The sequence below is a fragment of the Amblyomma maculatum genome, chromosome 1 (genome assembly GCF_055883805.1).
Source record: "Amblyomma maculatum isolate TAMU_Amacu chromosome 1, ASM5588380v1, whole genome shotgun sequence".
Taxonomy (NCBI): Eukaryota; Metazoa; Arthropoda; class Arachnida; order Ixodida; family Ixodidae; genus Amblyomma; species Amblyomma maculatum.
The window spans coordinates 101,740,236-101,759,898 of record NC_139344.1 but is presented as its reverse complement, the minus strand read 5'-3'; the positions used below and the strand labels follow the sequence as shown (position 1 = coordinate 101,759,898).

Genomic DNA, 19,663 nt, shown 5'->3' with positions numbered 1-19,663 from the left:
ACATCATGTAACTCGTGTGCGTGGAACAATGCCGAACACTTGTTGCATAACAGGATGCTGTTCCAGCTACAATGGTGCGACCGAGAAGGTCTCGTTGTTTCGCTTCCCTGCTGACAAGTAGCTGTCGGAAAAATGGAAGCATGCAATCCGCAGGGACAGATTGGTGACTTCACTTTGGATTCTAAATATGCGTGTGTTTGTGAAAAGCACTTTCACATTGCGGACATCATTCGTGGGAACGGCGACGCAGTATCACTACAACGGGGGAGGCCGGCGCTGCGGCCTAACGCTATCCAAAGGATTTTCGAAGGCCTTCCAAGCTATTTGACAATTGTCTAAACCACGTAGGCGGTCGAGAATAGCTCGGAAACGGGGGAGATCGCAGCGGTTCCGAATTTAGTGACAGCAGAGGGAGCTCGGCTGGCTCAGCTTACATTTCTTGCGACATAAACAGCGATATCTCTTTGTACACAGCTAGTAAACAGCCGTAGCGCCGAGGTGCAGCCGTTGCCGTCGGTTCATTCCCGGGAAAACATAGCGCACACTCGCGAAGTGCAGAATCTTGTACTATTATCCTTAAGCATTCGTTTCTCAAATTATGACTATAATTGCATAACAAGCGGCCGAAAAAAGCTTCAAGCAGAGATCAAAATCAACCTCACGGGAGCCGTAGCAGACGCGCACCGCGGCTGTGGGCGGGCTCAAGAGAAAGCGGCAGCGGCTATTGGTCGGCGAGGACAGCGGAGCAGCGCGACGACGTGCAGGCCGACGCACGCCCGACAGCTCCGATCTCGACAACGTGATGGCACCGGTGGCACTGTACCCTGATATCGGCACACCGCTGACCATCACCATAGAGCGACAAGGGCAAATAAAGCACTCAAAATGCGTTTGCGCACGACCTGCCAACCGATATCGGGTGACGAAGATCTGTGACTGCGCCTTAGCATAGCGATCACGCACTATGTGTTCAGCACGGACTGCGGTGGCGTTTTCGCTTGCGTGCTGCAAGTTTTGCGATCGGAGAGAGCAGCGTGTAGGCAGGTAACAGGTAAAAAGTGCTGCGGCTCGTTTAGTGGGGCCAGAGTGGGGCTACGTGTGCAGCAACGTTATAAATTTCATTCATAGCAGATTCTATGCTGTGCAGTGGGTTAGTTTCACACCTGGCTTCTGCTCTGGTGAGGCATACTCGTATCTCATTAGCGTTGTCCTCGTCTCTCGCGCAATATCTAATGGGGAGCACATGCTTACGTCACTTAATACAACAATCACGAGACAACTTTAAGTTTTAGGGGCAAATAAAACCAGAAATGTGACGGTCGCCTGCAGCTCCGGCAGCGGATGCATGCCCTTCAGTGCCCATCTGCACCTCTAGTGGCCAGCGCTGACCCTATATTAAATTTTGGCGGGAGTTTCATGACCAGAAAAAACAGTATTGAGGGACTCTGTTGCCACTAACTGGTCGGACAAAGACAGAAGTAGACAGACACACGCGCTTACTATTGTCGTGTAATATTAACACCAAATTTTATGAAAAGAGAAAACAAATGAGCAGAAGACAACACCCACAGTAATGCCACCTCTACAGTTTTGCAGAAATTTCTAATCCCACCTCTCCGTTCACCACACGGATGGTTGAATGGCACAATCGCTACTTCTTTCTCTGGGGATGCCAACATCAGTTCGCAAATAAAACTTTCTTTTGACAATGTAAAATGCTAGCTTTAGCAAGAAGTGTGTGGTGCATTTCTTTTCATTCCTCAGACAATTGAACAGTTACACATTTATAACCATGCAAATACAGGGTATATATTGTGTCTTATGGTTATTTTGGCAAAGAAAGACACTACGGTTCAGTGAAAAGTAGCATCATTATACGCCTTCATTTGGACTGAGCCATGCAGCTGACCAAAAAGGCTCAGGTCAGGCGTTGCATCATTGGTACTGAGCGGAACGCCGTGCACCACATTTCAGCAGCAAACGTTTTGTGTGAAAGGAAATCTACACCACGTGGCATGATGGTGTGTTTGTCATGTTAGAAAGCTCAATAACAGAGCTTTCTTAACCGTTCTTCGATCGGCAAGTGCACATATTGACATGTGGAAGGCACTGGCACATTCTCGGCTGCACTTTTTCTGTTTACTTCTTTATATATCGCAAGCCGAAGCCAGCCGTCAACACTCCACTACCGAGCAATACATGTAGTCCTACCAGCCGGAAGATTGCAGTTTCTAAAAAACCGAAGCACACATACTTCTTTCTCGTCAGTGCGCCCCATATTTCTTTGTAGTTCAGTGGACAGCAGAAGACATACTCATCCCTTCGACAACCTGAAATGCTGCCTAAAAGCACCATCATGCATCTACAAAGAATCCTCACATGTGTTCGGCCACTGACTATCCTCAACACTCAGCACACAACACTCCTTTGCTCCTTTAATAGCGCAAATGGAGGGACCCTCATATTAACGGCAAATCAGGCGGCAAAGTGAACGCCGACGTCTCTGTCCCGCAGGCGGGCGGTACACCTGTTCGCTTTCACTTGGTTAACACTGGTCGGTCACGTGGCCACTCGCATGCGGTGGCCCGCGAAGAAGTGAATGCATTCCAAAGCAAACAGTTTTGTGGATTCGGCCACAGATTTTATAATATGCTTTTCTTTTTTTGATGTAAGTTATGTTGTAATGTTTCTTGCAGTGTCTAGCCATTGCGGTCATGTTATCAGTAATATAGTGGTCAATTCTTACGTTGCACAATACAAGCTTCGTTTAAAAACTTGCTGGACTTCCAGAGCTAATATGGGGCTGGGGCTTGCCGGTTGGCCGCAACATTTGGGAACTGAATTGAATGAAAGGGGTGCATTTATATTACCACCCCCGACTACCTAAATTTTACTTGAAAATTTTCTGTAAAAACAAATTTTTACTCAGCATTTGCAACTAGGAATGTTTGAGAATGTGCCAAGTTATTTGCTCAGCTACATTGACATTGAAACATTGACTCAATAAAACATACATTCTTAGATTAAACATGCGGTTTTGTTATGTTAGTGTTGAACTGCATGAGTAAATTTGTGTCGCTAGTTTTTGATGTGTATGATGCTCATTATTTAATTTTTCATCATAACTAAGTAAATCCGTAATTTTGTGCTGTGTATTCGCCAAGGATATTGCGCACAGCTCTTAGTGATTTGGTGAGTATGTGACCTATGCAGTAGAACTGAAAGAAATGTATGCTGCAAAAGTGTGCTAGATGCACATACCTAACTCTCTGCTTTCTCACTACAGAGTGCTGGGGAAATGACCGACAGCCAGAAGGAGCAGCAGTTTGAAGTCACGAACTTCACTCTGAAGCAAGTGTCCAGATACTTTGAGGAACTGTTTAAGAAGTTTGTTCCTGAAGGTTGTGCGAGAATGATTTTTCATAAGGAAAGTCAATGTAGCGAGGTAAGTGCTAGTCAGTGAAGCAGAAGAAAGTAAAGGGAGTGTGCAAATGGAGTTACCCTTGCTTCATCAGGAGAGTAAAGTACAAGGGAAAGCAGGCACACTTGCTGGGGATTAGCTGGTTGCCGTGTGATCTCCTCTAGCTGCTTTGGGCAGCATACAAGCAGTGGACTCTGCTCATGTTTCACTGGGCATAAGAACCACTTGTCCTTCAGTTATTTGACTTTATGTTTGTCCCCATTGCGTTGCCAACTCTCTGTTGTGATCCAATGCACTGCATGTTTTTAATAAATAAACATAGCAATATTAATATAGTACAATTTCATGAAAGCACATGCATGCTGTGCATGAATCTCAAGCAGTTCGGTGCTTGTGCACGGGGTATCCAATACAGATGGGCTGGACAAGGAACAGTGGTATGCTTTCACTTAATTCACTGCTTTTGTTTGGCTTTCTGTATCTGAGTCATGTGAACATAAGAATTTTTAAGCAGGCTCTGCCACAAATCCCTGCAATAAGAAGAAATTGCACATTAGGCTTCAGCTGGATATCTTTAGGCAAAATTTAGGACTGCTCATCCTGCATGCTTCACTATACTGGTAATAGGAAGCTTTTATGTTACTGATTTTAAAAAAGTTATTGGGTGCTTAACCATCATTATGCAATAGCAGTGGACCTTCTAGCACCTTGTTCTTTATTGCTTCTCCTCCGCATATCTTTTTTCATATTCTCTTTGCTCAGCAGCTATGTTGGGCTCTCGTTTTGTTCTTTCCATGGGAGCTACCTTCCGGCCTCCCACTCCTCTCCCCTCAAGTAAAGAGATTTTCCTCTTTTGTCTTTGGCAGGTGGTAGTTCTGTGTATCAGTCATGGCAGGTGCAGTAGATGGTGGTCACAGTGTGACATATATGACTATAGGCTGCTTCTACCTCTAGACTCTCTAATGCTAACCAATAAAAAAAAATGCATTAAGTGTAGCATAATCTCTTTTCATGTGTTGGTGCTTCAAGTTTAAGCTGTGGATTTTGTGTGGGGATGTTTGGGTAAAGAACAATATGTATTCATTTTTAAGTTTTTATGTTGAGGAATATTAGTTCACTGCCTGAGACCTAGCATTTGCTGTGGAGAATTAGATGCTGAAACAGCTGGAGTAAAATTATTTCACTTATTAAAAACGTGGCAGAAAACGAACAAAACTATTGTTAGAGTTGTACCAAAAATTATAGAAATGTACCTTTTCCTGGGCACAGTACTTACGTGGAGGCCAGCATGCATTTCGAAGGCATCAAAGGTATTACAGTGAAAGATAATTTAAATTTTTGAATAATTCGAACTACACTACTTGGTCCTTCCAAGCTCCAAGAGGCTGTTAATTCGAGCGTCAGTCAGTTCCGCGGTGCGTAATTCAAACTATACAGTGTCACGTCTGGCTAGCCTGGCACCCAGCATATGGCCAAAGAAATGCCCCTGCTATAGGGTGGCATAGTTACGCAGCTGCACAGGTCCAAAACAGGGACTAAGGTGCACCAGGTAAAACCGTAGAAGAGTGGGTAAAGCCACCGTCACGGCGGCTGGTGGCGCCGGGGTAGGGGGATGGCGGCTATGGCTGCTCGCTGTCTGTTCCGCATGACCTCTGAGACTTGCACCTCAGTGCTGGTAAATTCGACCCCCTTTAATTCAGACACACGGAAAAGTATTTCTATCAGTGCGGTCTCACACCCATGTAAGGCTGTGGCATTGGACGGACGCTACCGGTCTCGCAATGGTTAGGCTGCATCCGGTTAGAATTGCATGATTGTCAAATTACCACTCCTCAAACCTGAACCACACGTTGCGCAGTAGACCGCACACCTCTTACGCGTTTGCAATGGCAAGTGCGGCAAAACGCAAACAGCCTCATCCAACACCACCTCAATATTAATAGGCTGAGTATTTAGTTTCAGTTTCGCTTTTATGAACTTCGCGCTATCTGTGCCAGCCCGCGGCAATGGCGATCATTGGCCATGGCTTTACATCAGTCAGCTAACCGGTCACAATTTCTCAGCATTTCAGATGGCAAGTAGTGGGTTTTCTTCACTCACACCTCCCTCCCTTCGGTGCCGTTCAAGTGAAGTGTGACTGAGATACCGCACCTTTCCTTTCCTGTTTAGCAATTATTATTATTATATTATTATTGTTATTATTACGACCGTCTTTTTACATTAGTGGGGGGGGGGCACACTTGGCAGAGTGGCAGCAACCTTTGATTCCTCGCTGGCACTGACCCTTCACGGTGTGACGCAATAGCGGCAGTGTACACTCGTCAACTGCCATTCAGTGCGTCGTCCAGTGAAGCCTCGCACTCCACGCAGGCTGCCGGTGTACACTGCCACTACTGCATCGCTCCGTGAAGCATGAAAAGATGCTCGTAATAATGACAATATAATATAATAATAATTAGTATACAGGAAAGGAGAGATCAGTATCTGTCACACTTCACTTAAACCATGCCGAAGGGAGGAAGGCGCGAGTGAAAGCAAAAAGAGAGAAAGAGGAGTTGGTAGTGGAAGGCTACGGAGTAATTTCAACCACCTGGGGATCTTTAACATGCACTGTCATCGCACAGCCCATGGATGCCACTCGGTTTCGCCTCTATCTAAACCCAGCCGCCGCCGGCCGGGTACTTGCGTCGTGACGTTATTGCTGTGCAGCATCTGGCACGTTGCAAAGAAATGTGCTGGGTACTGCTACGGTTCGAAGCAGAGGAACGCTCTAAGGAAAAATGCGTTTTTTTTTTAATTCTAAAAGGCAAAAGGGAGAGATAGGTTCATTACCCGAGTAAATACAGTAGATTTACCATAATGCAAATGGTTGTCATATTTTTCAAGACCATTCAATAATTTGAATATCGAATAATTCGGAAAATTTTTCCAGTCTCATGAAGTTCAAATTAACCAGCTTTACTGTACCAGGTCAGTTTGGAAGATCATTCAAACAGTCCTGGTAATAGCGTGTAATAGACATAGCCTGTAATAGACAATAGAGATTTAGTTCAAACTCAATCTCTCACCAAGCAGGTTCATATCACTAGCAGCTGACTCTTTAATTTCATATTTGCATGGGTTGCTTTTCAAGAGCGAATTTGTCAAGCAGTGCATATCTATGCTCTATGCCATGCTTGCAACAGTGCCAAAAAGGCTGGGCCATGATAACTGCTGTCTGTAGCCAGCATTCTTACCTGCACTATCACCTCTGAAGTAAAAAAACATTCGAAGTCACACTAGCTGCAACTTATTTGTACAGGCAAACAGCATAGGAATTTGCTACACAACAAGCTGATGTGACTAAGAGCAAGACTGAAATTTCCAATTACAGCACTAAGAAAGAGCTGGGTGGGATCACTTGGCTTCCCATAGCAGTATGTGTCATATAAGCTCAGGAAAATGCGGCATGTAAAAATGAATTATTCTATGCTTTTTTGTAGCTGCTTCATACTAACACAGTACATTTGTATTGGTTCTGGGACAGTCACAATGTTGTATGAATGATTTGTGATCACTGTCTCCCCCCCCCCCCCCCCCCCCCCCCCCCCCCCCCCCCCCCCCTCAACCTTTGTTGTTTTTTTTCTTCTTTTCTTTTCTTTTTTGCAGGGAAGGACTCGGGAGGCGAGCTATGAAGGCATTGAATTAAAGGTTGTAGTAGTTCTTTCACTGCTTACTTGCATCAGAATTTGTGCACACTGTCAGTTTCGTAGCTTTCAGTGAAATTTACAGCTAGTACTGCAAGAGATGCCTGACTGGCACACTGAATATGCTGGCTCAGCAGATTAGTGCCAAATTGAGTAAGCGTTACGGTCTTGCAGACAAGGTTACCAGCTGTTGATCCTGGCGTACATATGTAAAAAATTTTAACAAAGATACGGAGAGATTTCACACACACCTACTTACATTGAAAATATAGTGTCCTCCCAAGAAGTTCTTACACAAGCACTGCATTCAGTGGGGCACTGGATTAGTGGTGCAGCTTTGTTAGAATAAAGTGTCTTGATAACGGAGAACCTTAAAACTCATGCTCATGGTTCATTAGCAATAAGTTTTGGTTTGGTTTAAGAGGTTTAACGACCCAAAGCAACTCAGGCTATGAAAGACGCCGTACTGGAAAGCTCCGGATTTTTTCGACTATCTTGATAATGGAGAACTTTGAAAACTCATGCTCATGGTTCATTAGCAATAAGTTTTGGTTTGGTTTAAGGGGTTTAACGTCCCAAAGCGACTCAGGCTATGAGAGACGCAGTACTGGAACGCTCCGGATTTTTTCGACTATCTGGAGTTCTTAATGAGAGCATGCACAGCACACGGGCGTCATGCTTTTCACCTACATTGAAAAAGTGGCCGCCGCAGCCACAATTCGATTCCGCATCCTTGGACACAGCAGTCAAGCGCACTGACCACTATACCACCATGGCAGGGTAGCAATAAGTTTTGAAGGAGGAGTTGCTCACATGATCGGTAGATAACATGAGAAGATACTGCCCAGTGAAGAGAAAGAAGAGAGATGCTTCAAGAAATGGTGTGAAAAAGTTTGTTCTCTTTGATAGAGGCGTAAGAACTTGTGGCGAAGATAGTGTTGGTCTGAAGTAGCCATTTTGTAAAATGTATTTTGTTTCTCTTTGTGATGTCTATGGTAGACTGTTTTTTGAGACTTAACATTCTTGTAACAAGCTCAGCATTTTGACTGTTACATGAGCTTTAAGGTAGTACCTGGTGAGAATGAGGGAGATATATACTTTAGTAAGCTTTGTGCTTCCCTGCTGATGAAAGATGTTTCTTTTCTTACTCGACTACAAGAAGAATCTGCTGATTAGAACTCCAGGCACATATGCTGGTGCTGCCTTACTGGCCACTGGCCTATTCATGTATACCAGAGAAGCTACTAGTGCACCACTCGCACTTTTATTGCCTAAAGTACAAAACACATTGATAGTGCTGCAGAATTGATCCCCTAAGTTTAAAAAATTGCATATTGTGCAATTAACTTGTTTGAATTATCAATTACAGATGGCAAATACCCGAGTAAAGAGCCTATGTAACTGCTTTGATAAGAGATGCATTTATTTGGTTCAAGCATAAAAGAATAAATGAGCTAGAACAGCTTGGTTTCATGTTTGTTCACTTTTGCTTTTCTCACAAGAAATTATCAAAAAGCATAAAAAAAAAAAGTAATCAGAACTACTACTTTTGTGACAACATCGCTGACATCTTTGCCTCACTGGTCTTCCCCTCGAAACAGGCATCATTCAGCTCACAGGGTGCTCTCCAGGATATTGAAAGCGTCTCTGGAAGTCAGCAGACAGTGGTGGCATTGTGTTTCATCCTTGCCCTGCAAAAATGTGGTCCTGCACCTTTTTGCATTTCTGGCGAAGTGGACGCTTGCTTGGACGTTCAGCATCGGCAGTGTCTTGCTGGTAGGTGCTTTCTCAAATTTTTGGATATGACTGCTGGTTTATTGATTTACAGTTTCTTGAGAAGACAAAAACTGTGAGCTGCAGTGCTAGTGAGAAGTACAAAAACTATAGCAACACTGACTGGCAACAGACAGGTAGTCCCTAATCGGCAAGTGTCATTTGTCAATCCTGTATGGCCAACCATTAGTGCTGTTTCTCTGTTCAGGACATCTGTGCTTCTCTTTCAGTATTCCTAATGACTATGTTTGTTTCTTTGTGTATCTGTTGTGCCCATTATACTAAATTGAAGTAGAGGTGTATGAGCTCTGTTCATGTCGAAAAAAAAGTCAGTTGGAGTAACTTAATTTAGTCAAAGTGATTTGACTGAATATTTTTAAATTCAACAGGTTGGTGGTGGTGGTGGTGGTTGTTGGCACCGTGGAAATAATCGGGGCTGCAATAAATTTTATCATGGTAATTAGTAGTTCTAGTGATTGCTGACTGATTGGTGTGTGATAGGCAATAATGCATTAATGAAACCGTTGAAGTTAATTGATGAATTTAAATAAAAGAATCGGCAAAAGGGGGTTCAGAGGTGTCAAATTGCTCAGAACAAAAAGCCAAGGCTTGGTGATGTAAGAAAATTTTGTGTGTATAATTGATCAATGAATAATTTAAAAAATATGAAAGATTGAAAAAGAGGTTCAAAGGTGTCAAAATTCTCACAAAGGAAAGCCAATGTTTGGTGATGCTAAGCAAATGCAAAGTGTGATTAATTAATTAATTGAGATAATTGAAGAATGAAGAATTGAAAAGGGATGTTCAAAGGTGTCAGGATGCTCAGGATGAAAAGCCAGTGCTTGATCATGCTAGTTAAGAAAAAAATTCATTAAAAGAGGTCGAACTGCTCGGAATGGAAATCCAATGTTTGCTGGTGCTGTTTGGTGTTAAAAAATTTTAAAAGATAAAAAAAGTTGTCTGTGTGAGCGAAATGCTATCACATCATACCCTTGATAGCAGAGCTAAGGTTATGAGCAGACCTCCAATTTTTAACTCTGTAATGTACTGTATACTTTTTGTGGAACACTGCACTTTTTTTTTTTCTGCCATATATGAAGCAAATCACCTTCATTGCATTGTAGTTGTTTTTACAACTCGTCTGAAAATTCGCTCTGCTATACTGAATTATGGCAACTGAAATGCAGCTTGATATGTTAAGTGGCATTTAAAAAGATCTGAAAAATTATTTAGCTCATTTAGTTAACCCTACAGTGCTGTGGCCTTTATCACTCAACCTCTTGTTAAACCAAGGCATCAGATTATATCCTATCTTCTCTTTCCACTCATTGATTAGTGCTCTTCTTTTCTCCTCCTTGGGCAGACGTGCTGGAAGAACTGAGTTCAAACAGCCAGTTCATCTCATCTAACATCAATGAGTAAGATGTCATTTTTCATGGATATTTTGTATGCCTTTAGTATTGTCCTGTATATATGTATTGTGATGCATTGTATGACATTCTGTGATATTGTAGAAATATCGTATTTACTCGCATATAACCCGCACCAAAAATTGAAAAAATGTGTTTAAAAAGTGGGGGTGCGGATAATACGCGAATATTCCGGAGAAGGTGGTCAGGCGGGTCGGCTTCACGGCAACGCGCGGCCTCCCATGCAGAGTCCGCATCGCCATTGACATCAACGACATCCTAGGCTAGGGGCGCAAGCCACCGCCCGTTACAAAGGGCTAAGCCACTATCATCCATCCAGCCAACAAGAGGCCAACGCAGGTCATAGCCAGATCCACATCCATAGTCTGTTTAGTCTATAGCGCCATGCCAGCCACGCTTTGCATACGCTTTGTTCAGACGTTGATGGGCCTTGAGTAAGGTGCCGTTTCTTGTACGCCCAGTTTGCACAGTTGGCCAGCCTTGTTTAGGCATCATGAGTGTGTCTCGGCGGCAATCATTCACGGCGAAGGAGAAACTCAGGATCGTCGCCGCTGCTGAACAAATCGGCAACAGAGCTGCTGCGAGAAAGAACGATGTCGACGAATCTTGCATTCGCGACTGGCGGAAGAAAAAAGACTCTCTCGAAGCTGCGAACAAGAACAGGCGAGCTTTTCGCGGCCCGAATACTGGCGCGTACCCTCACCTCGAGACACAGCTTGCCAAATTCATTGAGGAGCAGAGGAGTCATGGCCACGCTGTGTCTACAGAGATAGCGCAGATGCAAGCCCTGAAGCTGGCCTGGGAAATGAATAGTCCACGCGAGTTTCATGCGAGCCGCGGATGGCTGCAGCGCTTTATGGCCAGGCATGGATTTTCGATGCGGCGGCGAGCTGCCATGTGCCAGCGGCTTCCCGACGCTTACGAGGAGAAGCTGCTCAACTTTCTATGTTACGTCATCGGACTGAGGAAAGAGCGCAACTATTTGCTATCTCAGCTGGGAAATGCTGACCAAATGCCAGTATATTTCGAGATGCCCATGGACACGACCCTGGAAAAAAAGGGCGCAAAATCTGTTAGTGTGCTGACTGGCGGCAACACCAAGCTGCGCTGCACAGTGATGTTGTGTGCTTTGGCCGACGGCACCAAACTGCGCCCGTATGTAATATTCAAGCGCAAGACTCTACCGAGTACATCACTTCCCCCAGGAATTGTTGTGCGAGTGGAAGATAACTCGTGGATGAACAGTGACCTCGTCATTGACTGGATTCAAGCAATCTGGGAAAAAAGACCAGGTGCCTTGTTGGCACGCTGTTCGATGCTGGTGCTGGACGCGGTGAAAGCTCGCCTCGCTGACAACGGCACAGACCTTGTCGTAATACCTGGCGGCATGACTTCCATGCTCCAACCACTCGACGTGTGCATCAATAAGCCTTTCAAGGCTCACGTGAAGCGGCTATATGCCCAGTGGATGGCTGATGGCCTTTACGCCCTTACGCCAACGGGACGCGTGCGAAGGCCAGATATTGCACTGCTGTGCCATTGGATCGTAGATGCATGGGGGGATGATCCCGGCCGACATGGTACACAAGAGTTTCAAGAAGTGTGCCATAAGCAACAGCCTAGATGGCTCCGAAGATGATTACGTCTTTGAGAGCGGCGATGAAGCCTCGGACGGCAGCAGTGAGAGCGGCGACGATTGACAATTGAACGACAGCACTGACAACGTTGCGGAAGTCGTTTTCAAATATATTTGTTTTGAAAACAGTTTCAGTTGTGACTTCCTAGTCCTCATTTTTTCAGGTAAGTGTGCGGGTTATACGCGAGGATATTTGTTTTTATTTCATGGGGTTCAAAGTTAGAGGTGCGGGTTATATGCAGGGGCGGGTTATACGCGAGTAAATACGGTAAGTGTGAAAGTTGTTTGGAGTTAGTACGTAACACATTCTGTGATGCTCAACAGTATTGGGCAAATATGTACCAGTGGTCTGCAAAAGTAGGCATTGTTTAGCAACATTTAATCAGTGCGACTCCCCAGTGGGGCAGAAATGCTTGCTCATTCACACTGGACATGACAACAAACTTGGAATTGTACACTGGAATTTGTGGGGTTCTAATCAGAGGGGTAGATAGATATGTTTTCCCTGCTTTGTCGCTGCTGGCTATCCAAACCGCCGACCCCACCTTGTGATCGTGCATACCGACCACAGTGGGCTGTGCTCTTAGGAGCAAAGAAACAACATGTGATGACAACAAACGCTTAGGTATTTATTGCTGCAATAATAATGCCAGGTAGCAATAAAACACACAAATTAATAGATTGTCTGACTCACCGTTAGAGTTACAAGCAAATGTTTGCCCAAGCTAGGACAGTTGATAAACTGAGGCCAGACAGGATGAGCAGGCGGGAAATTTTTCTGCCAGGCCTCGTAGTTCATAGGAATGTGGAGAGCGGAGTTCGCAGGAATGCATCCACGTGCGACAAGTTCCCGATGCCAAAGACTCTTCTTCCCCCCACCTGCACAGTGACGAAACCATCAGCGGTGCAACTACCAATGCTGGCACCGTCTTGTGATAGACTAACTACTGTGGTGACCTCAAGGGAAAGTGGACCTTCTTAACAGGGTATGGTTTGCAAGATCGTTACCACAAATTTCACTGGCAGTGCCAATGCAGAGGCCTGTGGTCGCCACTCCTGATGAGCATCAAAGTGGTCTGTACATGTGTGCATACAAGCATAACACTAAGAGCATACAAGAGCACTCACATGGGCTAAAGATTTAGAGCATGTGCAAATGTCTGTAGATCGTGTCCGATGAGGAAAATTCTGTGGTTACCCATACTTTCGATGGTATGGCACTGCAACAGGGAACACTAAGCTTTAAAAGCAAGCCATTATTCTTGCAGCTGTTCAGCTCAACATTCCTAGCTTTAGCATGCGTCAGTATTGGAGTTGACTGTAAGATGATGAGGAGGCAAGGTCAAAGGGGAAAGGTATGGTAAGAGTGACAGCACTTTGAAGGAGGAAGAGGATGTCAGATCTGGTGTAAAGATGTTTGTGGGCAGGAGTAAGCACATCTGAGTGCACTGGCTCCCTCCCTACTCATGAGTCGCATAACTCTATAATACATCCAACTATTTGAACTACATATGCCCAGGTTGGCCAGTTTGATGAAAGAAAGGAGCCCAAGGTAATCTACAGTAGAACCTCGGTGATACGAATCTCACGGGGTCGTGAAAAAAATTTGTATCATCTGAAAGTTCGTATCACCAAAACGAAAGAAAATAATTGTGCACAAGCATGGGAAAGCCAGTCGTGCAGATCTGTTTATGTCCAAGAAGATCTATTACAGCCGTGCGGTCACAGCTGGGCACTCACGGCACACACAGCGTGACAGGCAATCGCGACATCGGCAATGTGCGGGTCGCATGCTTCTGCAGACTTCTTGTGGCAAGTAAAGCAGGACAAGAGATGGCGGCATGCCAGCTGTACGGCGCCGCAGGCTGCTCGCGATGCATACAGCGTGGCTAGCGGTTGTGAAGTTTACGATGTGCAGTCTGTGCGCGCCCGCCATGTGCGCCGCCGACTACAGTCAACGACTGAATTTTCGGACATGCCCGATATTCCGGACGTCTTCGCGGCACCGCCATGAGCCCCATAGAATCAATGTATAAGAGCATCTGAAATTTCGGATGCTCGAACCCCCCCCCCCGTCATCCAATTTTTCGGACTTTTTGACGCGACGCAAGGTCTGAAACCGCAATTGCGTCATACAAAGCCACCATGTTGGCTATCTCCCAGTCTGCGTACCATGTCAAAGCTTTGAACAACTAGCCGTACCTAGTCGTCACACACCGATTTGGTCTGGCCACTCTGGCTATGTTCACTAGCGCCTCTTCCGGAGTTTCCGGAAGCGCCGTCGACACCGCAACCGTTTCGCCTTTTCGTTGCGCAGACTCATCGCAGACCACATGGTGTTTCGCTAAGCTGGTGCATGGTTTTGCTACGTGCTACGTATTGTGTCAAGTGTGCTCTGCGACGTTAGGCCTAGTTGCTTCGACACTTTGCAACAAGAGGATTTTGCTTGCCCGTGATGACCCCCACTCTGTCCTTGTCATCCTCACCGATGGCATCGAAGCGCGGAAAACAGTACCGTCGGTTAACAATGGAGAAGAAAGCCGCCATTATTAAACAAGTAATAGCAGACGATCACAGGCTGACGTGGGTAAGGAGTTCGGCATTTCCAAGCAAACAGTCTCGGATTTTCTCAAGAACAAGAGCAAGATCCTGGAAGCGGTCGAAGAACCATCTGGTGCCAAGAAAAAGAATGCAAACCAAGGTGTTCACCCAAAGCTTGAGGAAGCCCTCATCGTTTGGCTTAATTCAATGACTGCAAAGCGGTTGCCGGTCTCTGGCAGCGTCATGAAAGAAAAAGCGGAAACTCCTCTTCAAATGGGCATTGATGATTTTAAGTTTAGTGATGGGTGGTTGAGAAACTTTAAACATCGGAATGACCTCAAGTTCAAGAAGGCATGCGGTGAGAGCAGCGCTGTCGACAATGCAGTTATTGAGCAGTACCGCAACAAAAAACGGCAGTCTTTGTTGCAGCAGTTCTTTGCTGACAATGTTTTCAACTGCAACGAAACTGGCTTATTTTATAAGATGTTGCCGGAAAGAGCGCTTGCTTTTGCTGGTGACCCATGCCACTGTGGCAAGCACAGTAAAGAGCGGCTGACCGTTCTCGTCGGCAGCAACATGTCTGGCAGCGAGAAGCTTCTTTTGCTTGTAATCGGGAAGTTGAAGAACCCGAGGTGCTTTAAAGGGGCATCGCTGCCAGTGTTGTACGAAGCCAGCAAAAAGGCATGGGTCACTCAGCAGTTGTTTGAGAATTACGTCCGCAGGTTGGACAGGAAGTTTGAACTTCAGAGCAGACGTGTCGTGCTCTTCGTTGACAACTGCGCCGCTCATGGTCACATCAAGAATTTGAAGGCTGTACAGCTGGAGTTCATGCCGCACAACACGACTGCAATTCTCCAACCAATGGACCAAGGCATCATCCGCAATTTGAAACTTTTGTACCGTTCACAAATACTAAACCACATGGTGTTGTGTGCAGAAAGTGGCAAAGGCTACAACGTTGACCTTCGGTCTGCTGTCGGAATGCTTGCAGATGCATGGAAAGCAGTGAAGGAAGACAAGATTCGCAACTGTTTTCGCCATGCGGGCTTCGCACTCACCACAGAGGCAGACTTGCCTGAATGTGATGTGATTGACATGTGCCCGCCCATGGACGAAGCGATTGACCTCCGCTCTGCTGGGATTTCCATACCTACAGAAATAACTGACGAGCTAGACTTCTGTGCAGAATTGACCGATCAGGAGCTAGTCCGTCAAGTTGTGGAGGATTCGGAAGGCTCCGATGTTGAGAATGTGGAGCCAACGTCTGCGCCGCCTACGAGCGTCGAGTTGATGCGAGCATTTCTCACGCTTTCATCGATGTACAGCGCTGACATTGCTCTTGCTCAGATCAAGGCAAATATGATAGCATGCAAGTGGAACGCCGTTCAAACAAGGATCGACAAGCTCTTTAAGACAGTGCAGCAATAATGCCGGCTGCCATGACGACACATGCATAATAAACAAAAAGGCTGTCGGCTGCATGGAGTTTTTGAGCGGCTCTTCTTCATGCTTTGGTGTTTCGGAAGCCTAATACCTCGTCCTTGACTGTTTTCATCCAAGAAATATTTGTAAAATGGTACGTCTTTTTCATACATTCATTTTTTCGGACTGCCTGAATTTTCGGTCGTTTTTGCGTTCCCTAGAGGGTCCGAAAAATTGGTCGTTGACTGCACTACTCACGGCCGCACGCCGCTACAAACTTCTCGCTGTGTGGAAAACAATCGCGATGTTGGCGATGTGCGGTCCACCACTTCCACTTACTCTCGCGGCGCATGCGTCATGACAGGAGATGGCGACATGTTAGCCGTGCGGCGCCGCGAACTGCTCGTGGATCGCGATCACGGAGCCAGCGATGTGCGGTCCATGCGCGCCCGCCGCGTACGCTTCCACCTGCTATGGTTGCGACATCTGCAGTTTGTGAGCCACGCGCCGCTGAAAGATTTTTGCACCGTGAGCCCGACAAACAATCGCGACGTCTGCAAGATGCAAACCACACGTCACCACAAACTGCTCGTGATGCGTACATACAATGTGGCTGGCGATTGCGGAGTCACAATGTGTGGGTAGTACGTAGTGGTCAAGGTTGCAGTCGCAGTTCATGCATTCATACCATCCATAGTGGTGCAGGAGAGAGTTCGAAACATCCGAAATTTTGTCCATTGTACCCAATACACTTCGGCCGGGGAATTTCGGGAATTCGTAGCACCGAGATTTTACTGTAATACATGCAACTGGCGGACTGGTCAAACCTATTTAATGAAAAAGGCCACAGTGTTTCTTTTGACCGCAAAAAGTGCTTTATATTTTTTTTTTATAATCCACACGCCTCAAGTGCGGTAGTGTAAATTAAAAGTTGTTATGCTTTGTGGGGAACGGTCTCCCATCGTCCCCTTTATAGTCTGCTTTCCCCCGCAGTAGTTACTCTAGCTATCGCGGAATGGCGCCAACATTGGTGGTTAACATTAACTATCGAGAGATGGCGCCAGCGTCGCGGCAGCACTGGCGGCAAAAGCGCCACCCCTGATTTTGTCACCGTGCACGCGGAAAAAGCCAACTCTTTTCGGCATCGGGACCTGGACGCGAGCAGACGTCTCCTCGCGGCTTTCTGTAGTCATGGGCGAGGTGAAGCTTCGTGGGACTTATCCCGCTTGCCCGTCTTGTCCGGCCTCAGAGTTTATCCCCTGCCCTAGTGTGGGCGAACATTCGCCCGTTGCCCTGCTGGTGAGTCAGACGACCTGTATTCATTAGTGTGTTTTATTGCTAACTGGCATTGTTGTTATTGCAACAATAAATGCCTGTTTGTTGTCGACACGTGTTGTTCCTTTGTTCCCAAGAGCACGACCCGCAGTGGTCGGCGTGCGCTCGGTAGCGCACGCGATCACTGGGTGGGGTCGGCGGTTGGGACTGTCAGCCGCGACTAAGCGGGGAAAACGTATTTATCCCCCTATTACAACTCCACAGCTTCTTTTGATGAGTAAGCCGCACTGCATGTATTGAAGTGAGTTTTGTGATATTAATCTGCACTTGTGGCAATTCTGATTTCAGGTGAGCAGCATTGCAGAAACAACGCAGCAGGAAGCTCTGCAGCTGCTTCAGGCCAAAGAAGATTATTGAGCACTGCATCTGCAGCGTTCATAGTGATAATTTTCTAAGTCACTACCTGCTGCGAATTTGTTAACTCACTTTGTTATCAAAGCTTTTATGTCTTGTCTAAACAAAAGCTTCTAGCTTTGCATACTTGTATTTTTCATGTATGTGTACATGACAAGTTCATGTTATGACAACAGCCTTACTTGCGTGTGCAGTAACATCTAGTCTGTGATAACTGACAATCAGCTATAGCTTTCAGTGTTTATCTCATCAGCTGAATTTATTTGCTGTAAAAAGTTGTGCAGTGTACAATTTAGCCAGTAACACTTCATTTTTAAAGTGTAATTTGTTAATGTTTATTATGTCCTCGCACATGTCATCTCTATGGACACTGTAAGCAGTTTTTCAAACATTTGTGTTTGGCGCATAATATTGCATATGCACCATATTAACTAACGTATCACTAGCTTTTCAAATATGTTTGACAGCAGTCCTTCCCGGAGGTGTTATCAGTTCAGTAGACTTGTGTATACTAACGTGGTAGGAATGGACATAATTGAATGGGCACCTGCAGAAAATGTATGTTAAATTCTGGTTGCTCAAAGAACACAGCTATAGCTTTGTGCAAATTAATGGGAAGCACAAAAGAGGATGAGTCATGTCTTTATCATAACTTTAAAACCTGTATGAAGTCAACATATGTGAGGGAGAGATCTTTACAATGGGAAGGCAGATGAAGCTGTGGGTGAGTCGCGCTCTCCGAACAGAATATTAATTGTAATGCAAAGAGTGGCAAATAAAGAATAGTCAGGCTAGCAATCACCATTCTGGCAGCAAATCAACAATGGCTTAAAAAAAGTAATAAAATGAGCACCAATGAGTTTCCAGGCAGACAAAATGGCACAAGGTTGTGTAACATTGCATAATTTATTATGATTTTTGTTGCAGCATTATGCTTAATTTACTTCGTCAGACAAATAGTTTATGAGCTAATAGAGAACAAAACACATGGAAATCATGAAGACATGGTGTATTGTTTGTGGTAACTGAAATGAATGTCATGTGGTTCCTTATTTAGGCAGCTAATTTTTCATCACAAATAAAAATGGAACTAGGGACCTATGGAATGCCTGCTATACAATACTAAATCACAAATAAAAATGGAACTAGGGACCTATGGAATGCCTGCTATACCTGCTAGCAATATCGTAAAGTATGCTAGACAGACACAAGTTAGCACAACTTCTCAAACTCATAAAATGGGATTCCAAGTCTGGCCATTATAGAGATAAACACAAGCTGACAGAGAAAGTAACATTTGGATGTTCGTTATGTTTCAAAGAGCTCTTTTCGTTAAGTGTGCTGCAGTGGTGTTGTGTTAGTTGTTCTAAGTTTTAAATTTTGCAGCATATTGAAGTTTTTTTATGACAAGCTTGTCTATATAATATGCTGTTTTATGCATTACTTACATTTATTTAAAATTTTTGATTCTACGGGATTTTATTTTCAAAGTGTGCTACAGTGGTGTTTGTGTTAGTTGTTCTAAGTTTTAAATTTTGCAGCATATTGAAGTTTTTTTATGACAAGCTTGTCTATATAATATGCTGTTTTATGCATTACTTACATTTATTTAAAATTTTTGCTTCTACGGGATTTTATTTTCAAAGTGTGCTACAGTGGTGTTTGTGTTAGTTGTTCTAAGTTTTAAATTTTCCAGCATATTGAAGTTTTTTCATGACCAGCTTGTCTATATAATATGCTGTTTTATGCATTACTTCTTCAGGTTTTTGTTTTCAAAGTGTGATACAGTGGTGTTTATGTTGTTCTATGTTTTAAATTTTGCAGCATATTGAAGTATTTGATGACAAGTTTGTCTATATAATATGCTGTTTTATGCATTACTTACATTTATTTAAAATTTTTGCTTCTACAGGATTTTATTTTCAAAGTGTGCTACAGTGGTGTTTGTGTTAGTTGTTCTAAGTTTTAAATTTTGCAGCATATTAAAGCTTTTTGATGACAAGCTTGACTATATAATATTGTAAAAGAAGGCAAGGTCGAGACGGCGAGGTCGTGACGGCAAGGA

At 44.7% G+C, this 19,663-nt stretch overlaps 1 protein-coding gene across 5 annotated transcripts in view; it reads left to right on the top strand.

Moving 5' to 3' along the window:
- Nucleotides 1–19,600, top strand: part of LOC146203324 (uncharacterized) — a 492,360-nt gene extending 472,760 nt beyond the window's left edge. For all 5 annotated transcript variants that reach the window (XM_084588675.1, XM_084588676.1, XM_084588674.1 and 2 more), the window contains 5 exons: nt 3,287–3,445; nt 7,070–7,111; nt 8,709–8,883; nt 10,244–10,298; nt 17,533–19,600. In XM_084588675.1, the coding sequence (XP_084444801.1) occupies nt 3,287–3,445; nt 7,070–7,111; nt 8,709–8,883; nt 10,244–10,298; nt 17,533–17,536 (435 nt within the window). In that variant the 3' untranslated portion in view covers nt 17,537–19,600. The remainder of the gene's footprint in view (nt 1–3,286; nt 3,446–7,069; nt 7,112–8,708; nt 8,884–10,243; nt 10,299–17,532) is intronic.
- Nucleotides 19,601–19,663: the final 63 nt, after the last annotated feature.